Source organism: Alexandromys fortis, unplaced genomic scaffold (genome assembly GCF_014885135.2).
Source record: "Alexandromys fortis isolate MF-2015 unplaced genomic scaffold, M_Fortis_MF-2015_v1.1 scaffold_86, whole genome shotgun sequence".
In the NCBI taxonomy this organism is placed as follows: domain Eukaryota; kingdom Metazoa; phylum Chordata; class Mammalia; order Rodentia; family Cricetidae; genus Alexandromys; species Alexandromys fortis.
In genome coordinates this window covers 2,658,164-2,666,505 of record NW_026067965.1, presented here as the reverse complement: position 1 = coordinate 2,666,505, position 8,342 = coordinate 2,658,164, and the positions used below count along the sequence as shown (strand labels likewise).

General features: G+C 43.8%; 1 protein-coding gene across 9 annotated transcripts in view; it reads right to left on the bottom strand.

The window, feature by feature from the left end:
* Positions 1 to 1,765: 1,765 nt before the first annotated feature.
* Positions 1,766 to 8,342, bottom strand: part of Cpeb1 (cytoplasmic polyadenylation element binding protein 1) — an 81,701-nt gene continuing 75,124 nt past the window's right edge. For all 9 annotated transcript variants that reach the window (XM_050154131.1, XM_050154128.1, XM_050154129.1 and 6 more), the window contains exons 9-12: positions 7,234 to 7,432; positions 5,835 to 5,929; positions 5,216 to 5,296; positions 1,766 to 3,167 (exon numbers count right to left, since the gene is read on the bottom strand). In XM_050154131.1, the coding sequence (XP_050010088.1) occupies positions 3,069 to 3,167; positions 5,216 to 5,296; positions 5,835 to 5,929; positions 7,234 to 7,432 (474 nt within the window). In that variant the 3' untranslated portion in view covers positions 1,766 to 3,068. The remainder of the gene's footprint in view (positions 3,168 to 5,215; positions 5,297 to 5,834; positions 5,930 to 7,233; positions 7,433 to 8,342) is intronic.

Below are 8,342 nucleotides of genomic sequence, written 5' to 3'. Positions count from 1 at the left end.
TAGCTTCTCTTCCACTGTAGCTTAGTCTAGGGGAGGCTCCGAGGGTTGGAGACCCGGCAGACAGGAAGCGCGCGCCCTGGAAAGTGTAATAGTAGAGGCAGCCCTTCCTGACTTCCACCTGTGTGACTCAGGTCAGAGCTTTCTCGGCTCTAGCCTGATTGGAGACTCCTCTCACTTACTGCAAACTCGCTTCACCAGGGGGATTTTCTTCACACTCCAGCACAGTATTGCATTGGAGTTGCTCATAAACGTATTGCATTACCATGCCATGTGACTTTTTTTTTTTTTTTTTTTTTTTTTTTTTTTTTAGGGAATAAGCTAAACAGGAAGGCTAACTTCCAATGCTTAAAACAGTGGCGAGTTCACAGAAAGCTCTCAAACTTTTTTTTTTTCTGAGACAAGGTTTCTCTGTGAAAGTCTTGGCTGGCCTTGAACTCAGAGATTCGCCTGCTTCTGCCTCTCAAGTGGTGGGATTAAAGGCGTGTGCCGCCACCGCAGGACACTCTCAAACATTTTTGTGAACAAATTCAGATCTCAGTTCACTCTACTGCTCCCAACCAGTTAAGACACTATCTCCAAGCACAATTCATGTTTGCCGAGTTCCTTTTACTCCTCTTATTTCTAGAACAATAGGAATTGAACCTATACCTAATAATCCAAAATTCAACTTCTGGCTGTTCTGCCATACCCAAAGCAGGCTTTTAAGTGTCCTCATCAGCCTAGGAAGGGCCTTTCCTCTGTTTCCTGGGACAATGGGGTCCTAGACTCAAACATGAGACTGTGCCAGCCACGTAGGATGTATCTAGGGGACCACCGCTGTGCCTCAACCTTCAACTCATCCACATCACTCTGGTCAGATGGTGAAGCGCAAGAAACCCTTACCTGAAAGTAGCTCACGGAGGGAGGAAAAAAGAGATGCCATTATCTAAGGAACAGGAGGAGACTAAAGAGATGAAGGGGTTAATGTGCGCTCAGTGTTGCACAAGCTTACTTTTACCGGTGAAATGCTAATTAAGTGGCTGCCAGGCTTCAAAGGGATTTGAGACCCTACAGTACAGAAATCCTGATCAGTAGGGAGTTTCTGTACCGTACAGGAGGGATGCTTTAGTACATAGGAGTCCCTCAACCTCAGGCTAGAGTTTCCCAAAGCAGTTCAGCAGGCTGGTTCCTAACTTCTCTACCTGAAAACCATCATCACCCTGTCGTAACAAAATCTCTAGTGTAAGGGCTGGCAAGAAAATCCAAAGTGCTGCTGGGGATAGTGGTGCACACCTTTAATCCCATCCCTTAGGATGCCTGCTTCTCTGGCGGACTTTTGTTGAGTTTGAGGCTAGGCTGGATTATAGAAGGAGTTCCAACACAAGAACACAACGACCCTGAACCAAAAAAGCAAAGTAGCATCCACCTAGAAAGGACTGACAGCAGCACGCATGAGTCTCAGAGAAGAAACATGCCAGAACTCACAGGACAGCAGGGTCCAAGTGGCTCTGACACCTTGGTGGTTGTGCCTGTGGGTATTCTTGATGGCCAAGGAACTGAAACAAGGTCTGTTGTTTCGGACTGTAATCACCCAGCTACTGGACAGATCTCTCCAAAGTTGGCTGACCAGGATGTAACAAGTGCCACATATGGGCAGTTTTCACACACTCATACTATTACCCTGCAATCTTATTGCAGAAAATCCAAGAAGAGAGGACTCTTCTCTGGAATCTTACCTGCTTGCTATACACACCCCAGACACTGAGACAAAAGCACAACTCTGCTGCAACGTGTTTATTATGTGCCAAAAAAAGTACACCACAGCTTACTCCACACATCTGTAGAGAGTGCAGTCTTGCCTGCATATACAACAATGAGGTAGAGACTTCACACACAGCTTCACAAAACCCACAGAGTAGCTGGGATATGAACAATGCAACATCAGCTCAGCAGGAGGGAGGGGATGACACTGGTTCTTTGGCACACAGCTTCCCTAAGAGGGGCAAGTAGTAGTTAAAAAGAAAAAGTCAAGTTTCAAAATCCAGTAGCATTTTTGTGTCAACTCTGTTGATTCATACATTCTTCAAATAAAAGATGTAAGGAAGGGTACTTGCCCCTCTAAGAGAAAGGGCTCTCCTGTGAGCCTTCAACTGCCCCCACCAAAAAGCAGCCCTTTTTTAAATTTTTTTAAGCTCAGTTACAAAAGAAAAAACCCTGTGACTGTGATTAAAAACTTCTACCAACCCTCCCCCCACGTAAGTGCAACGTAAGAAGGTGCGACAAACCATTTAAAACTATATACAGCAGCTGCTCAGACCTAATTTTCTTTTCCTCCGGTCCAGTTTTAAATAAAATAATTTTTCCCTTGGTTACAAATGCTTTGATTTGCAACTGTGACCAGCAGTCCCCCAGACACAAATTTGCTATAATGTTAAAAGCTGCCAGAAAAGAAAAAAAAATTTATTGTTCCAAATGACTTAAAAACTGTTTTAAGGAGTGTAAAAAGGAACCAGTAAAAACCCTCGAGCGTAAACTATGAAATATGATTTGGTTTAAATGAAGAGCAAAGTCTCCTTGTTTGTTTACAGTAAAAAACACCAGCTGAACACTCAATTTATGCCGTTCAGGTGGGGGTTAAATAAATGGAAAGGCACTGTATGGCAACTGCAAGAATGAACCAATGAGACCTGCGCATCACCACCGTCAGTATTGCAAGGAATGTAAAAAGCGCTTTAATAAATAAACTTAGGTGTAGGCTTCTGTGTCAATACCTTCTGGACACACAGTTTGTTGTTGTTTTTCTTTTCATTTGCAAAACGAGGAACTAGAATCTGGGAAAACTACATTTGCTTGAGGGTGAGCCAGAGGGTCCTTGCTCTGGCACACCCCTGAAAACAAAACCTGACAAAACTCATTGTGCATTAATTAGTGCAGAAACAAAGACAGATTTAGCAAGTACAAAGGTGACTACAATTTTCCCTTGTCTGCAGAAAGCTAGCTCCTTGGGCGCCAGTGCAGGGTACAGGCCTGATTTGCCAGCCTTGGGCAACACAGGCCACTGGGCAAGGTCAGCTTCTCTAGATGGAATCTCAGTTCTTCTGGTTCCTCATCAGGGGGCTGTGGTGGCGCAGGCCTTCCATGCTGTGTCGCCAGTGCCAGCAGCTTCGGCAAAAATACTTGAAGCACACCTAGGTTAGGAAAACAGAGGTTAGCACTAGATAGAAAGGTTCTACTTCAAGAGGAGATGGAAGCCTCCTGGTTTCTGTGGGGCTAGAAGAGATACTTCCTGTTAGCCCTCTCATGGTAACAGCTGCAACTGACTAAAGTAAATGCTATCCTTTTTCATGTGTACCCTTATGCAAACATTTTAGGCTCCTGGTGAGTAGACAGACCGTGCAGCTTCCCAATTCCCCACCCTTCTCACCTACAGAGCAGTTGAATATCATGGCTGCCAACATGAGAGAATGTTTGAAGAACTGGTTACAGATTTAAGTATAAGGAGACATGCCTTTCTCTTCTCAGAAGTGACTGGTTTTGCTAGCTGAATAACCTAAGCAAGTCATAACTTCCTACTAAGAATGTGAAACAGGATCCACTGTGAACGTGATTTAGAAAGATACTTGTTTTCAGGCTTACTTACTCTGAGCTCTCTTGAGAGCCTGTGTATCTACAGCCTTCCTGCAAACAACAGCATTACTGTAAGCCAACTAAACACGGATGAATTGCTAGAGTCTGAAAGGTTCCCAACATCCCAGAAAAGGTTTCAAAATGTGGTTTGATGGTTGTGCCTACACAAGATCAACCCAAAGAACGTTCCAGCACTAACAGGAAGAAGGCTCACAAGCCACTACTCCTAGCTGAGAGCTGCTGACAGCTTATAGCTTCTGGAAGAAAGAAAGTCAGTTTTCTTTAAGGATTTATCCCTTAGTAGATGGACTACCAAGAGTATATGAGTAGCACAGTGGGACTAGGCTTGTTACTTATTTAAAAAAAAAAAAAAGAGGCTGGGCATGGCAGTACAGGCCTTTGATTCTTCTAGAACTGGGAAAGCAAAGGCAGGTCGATCTTTGAGTTTGAGGCCAGCCTGGTTTACATAGTTTACAGGTTGACCAGAGGTACAAGGTGAAACCCTGTCTCAAAAAAACAAACAAAACCAACCAGACCAAACAGCAAAAGCATCAAAGTAAAACAAAAAGATAAGGTTGAAAGGGAATAGATGGAAAGGAATTAGGAAAAGTAGGGTTAAATGTGATCAAAATATACTGTATGCACGAAAACATTTTAATGTGTTTTTTTTTTTTTAAAAAAGGTCATCCAAAAACAGCAACACAAACACCACTCAGCAGATTCTCATTTCAACAAAGTTGATGTGTATATACATTCAAGTCAGAAAGCACTGACTGCCAAACAGGCCCAGGTCCACCCATGTTCCACCACCCAGAGACTCCCAATACAAAGTTTCCATGTAGCTTTCCCCTCTGACAACTATGGTTAGAACCTAGATACAAACACCAAAGTAGTCTAGACGTTCAGAAATAAAGGGAAAAACTCAGTCCCAGCAAGGTGTGCCTATCCTTCTGGCATCGCAACACAATGTTGATTCACGCTGGAGAACCACACAACCCAGATATAAAACCAAACCAATACTTCACAAGGTGGGGGGTAAAAATGTCCTAAAATTACATTTTTAGATTGGGCAGCATTCATAACTATCCTGAGGCAAATAGTATGAGAGACTGTAGCTGGACAAGCTTGTCAGACTTAAAAAATGTATCAGTAGCGCTTGATACTATTCAATGCTTGTAAACTATTCAATGTCTACAGAACCACTATCTGGGTATGGTAACACATGCCAATGATACCAAGGCTCTGGTAGGGCAGTGGGAAAGAAGGAGGTTTGTTGCAAGCTCAAGGCTAGCTTAATTACATGAGTCCCAAGCCAGTCAGGACTACACAGTAAGAAAACTGAAAACAAAAAACATAACACCAAAAAGCACCTACCATCATCACCAATGGCCATTTTGTACAGCAGTAGCCTAGGAAGGGAAAGGGAAACCCAACAAGCACCCTGACACTCCCAGACTGTGAATCTGTAGTGTACCTTCTTGACTACTGTCTCTATGCTTTCAGGCATTACAAGTCACATGAGAACTCTAATACTCAACATCATAAATATGCCTTAACACATTTTTTAACTGTGGTAAAACTAGCCATTTCTAGTGCCCAGGGAACTTACCTGATCACGGCAGAAGAAAGGGCCAGGCTGTGAACCGCAGATAAGACACAGAGAATCTTCTAGATAGGGGTCAATTTGAACCTGAGGAATAGCAACATAGGGAGATAAAATGGCTCTATGGGTCAGGTGAACTTTAGGAGCATGTTACTGGGTACACAGGTTACAGTATGTCTGTCTGTTCTAATGGAGCCTAGACAGAATTGTGGGCCAGGGCCAAATATGGATCTTAGTGCATAGACTCATTGTACAGAGACAGAACCGGTTGCTTCTAACATTTAACAACCACAAGACTTTATTGCTTGCTCTTCTCAGCAAAATGAACCCTGGTTCTCCATCAAGGAGCAGCAGGGAAGTACTCAGAGGATTCAGGTAAAAGTTGATAAAGACAGTCAAACTACTCAACTTCAGACAAATACCAAAACGAGGGAACTTCTCCCCACCCACACCCACTCAGGCAGCTGACAGTCTAGGTCCCTTTCTCCTGAGTCCCCAGAGACAAAGGCCCCCTCAATCCCTGCAGGTTAGCTCTGTAGTGGAGCACATCTCCTTACCCTTGGAACTATGCTGTTTTTAAAACTGACCCAAGTCTCTCTCAGTAAGGGCATAACCAGACACTCACCTTCTTGGTAAACTTGGTGGTTTTGATCTCCACAAAAGCAGCGCTGACTGCTTTCAGGTAACTACGTTGGTTATTGAAAGTCACGCGACCAGACCCTAAGAAAACCCGGCAGAAGCTTACACATTCTGTTCAAATTCTCTTAAACGCTCAAGAAACCCTATTTCTATACCAGTGCTATCTGACATAAATATAAGTATTCATGCAATTCCTAATTGAGTGGTTGTCAAAGCAAAATCGAAAGTAGTGGAATTTTAATAATATATTTTATATGTTCATGATTTTTTTCCCCAGAAACAGGGTTCCTCTGTGTTGCCCTGGCTGTCCTGGAACTCACTCTGTAGACCAGGCTGGCCTTGAACTCACAGAGATCCACCTGCCTCTGCCTCCTGAATGCCCGGACTAAAGGCATGTGCCACCACCACCGCACTGTGTTCCATATATTTTAACACATGTACTCACCACCTTCTGGTGGTGGCTCTCACATTAGACAGTAATGACATAAGACAAGTTAGTAAGAGGGAAGGGGCTCCTCCTGTGCAGGTACATTCACAGAGAAGGAGAAAGGGCTCAGGTGGAAACTATGCTGCAGACTAAATTCTCTAAGGGGTAGAAATAGCAATCAAACCTAGCCTGACCCAGAGGTACCTTAGAGAACTAGGACCGAGCAGACGACGAATTCCCCCCCTCCTGCCAAGTGTGGCCCCTCCCCTACAGCCTCTGAAGTCCTAGTTCTCCATCTGCATCACAGAACTGACAAGTACACAGTGCTTGTTCCTGATCAGATTCAGTGTGGGTGGATAGACCAGGCATCTGAGAAGGTGGGTTAAGTATATAAGCCTTGATCAGAGAGTTCAGGTCGGTTCCACTTTCAAATGCAATCACTGAGATTACTGTACCAAGTCTGTAACTAACCTCCTTTCTCAGAAAGGATTAAAACTCAATGGTCAGGATACAGACTACCTTAAAGGTAGAACAGCTCAATAGTTGTAATAGTTGTCCCAGTTTTTGAGTTATCCAGAAAGCACCTTTGATCTGATCTTGTCTCTTACTCTAGACAACACCAAAGAATTTTTAATAAAGGAGCCTGGCAAGTTCTCGGTACAGTCTTTAAATGCAACACTTCTATATTTTGTCCTAAGCTGTTTGGCTGTGTACTTTGAGAATTTCAACAAACTCCTTTCTTCATTTTCACCAATATTATCATAGATCCTACTACACTCACTCTTTCCCCATGTGGGAACCAGGAGCAGAAGCAAGATGGGCCAGTACTGGTAACTTCTGGAGGAAAAGATGCTCTGCAAACCTGGGTCAGTTCTCTCTCCATTCTCAAGGGCAGGTATTATAGTCTTAATTTACTCCCAGGGCACCAAGCCTTCCCACACAGAAGTAGGACACTCACCAATGGGGTACTTGTGCTTATCTGTGTCAATCCCAGCATACACCACTCCACCAAATAGGTCATTCAAGATGGCAGCCAGGGCCTCAGCATTGAGCATTCCGTGCAAGGCACCAACAAACACCGTCCTGCTGGGATCCAGTCTCTGAGATGGGCTCCAGACAAAGTTGCTGTCAGCCAAGACCCAAGGAATTACCTGCACCTGAAAATCACCCCAAAGGTTTATCAGCTGGCAGCTTCAGAGAGCGTCCTGTATGGTAGGACACGTGCTCTCTATCATAGCTGCAGTTGCTGAGGCCATGTGGGGTCAAAGGGCACTGTCACCCATCTGAGGCACACAGGCTTCCAGCAAGGCAACCTTATCCAATACAACTTGAGTTGAATTTCCTGTGTTCATAATGGTAAGAGAAAATACAACAGAAATTGCTAGTTCTGCAGAGTAAGCAAAAGTAGCAAACTGACAGGCCCACACTTCTATACTTCCAACTAAGGGCCACAGGAATGAACAGAGCATGAGTTCTCAATAAAGTGAACAAGAGCCCTATGAAAGGTAGAATAGAGCATTTAAAAGCTAGAAGCATTAAGAATAAAAAGGTGGAAATACTTATATCATTGAGATAGTTACTGGTCTAAACCTAGGTATTTAGAGGGCTTTGTGCCAGCAACAGCAGGAACATACTCTCTCCTCTCATCTTCTCTCCTTCTCTCTCCTGCTTCACTGCCCCCGCCCCGTGTGTATGTACAGTTATGCAGAAAGATCTGAGGTGTTAAATAAAAAAAGCTCAGTATCACTGGGGAAGGTGTGATATCCTCTGTCCTCTGATTTCTTGACTCCCAGAATCAAACCTAGTCTAGCAGGCAGAGGGCTAATGAAGCAGACTTACAAATGCCAATAACTATTTTTGGAAAATTAGTCTGTGAAGATCTTTTAAAATGTTTTAAAGTAGGACGAGAACTGAAGCTGACCCAAGGAGGTAAAAACAATTCAATGAAGACCTAAAGAAGGCTGGTGGTAATGGTCACAGGGACAAGTAAAGATATTGTTCAATGGAAGTCTGTAGAGGTCAGGACTTCTCAAGGGGGTGAGCAAGACCTAGACTTACAAGGCTTGA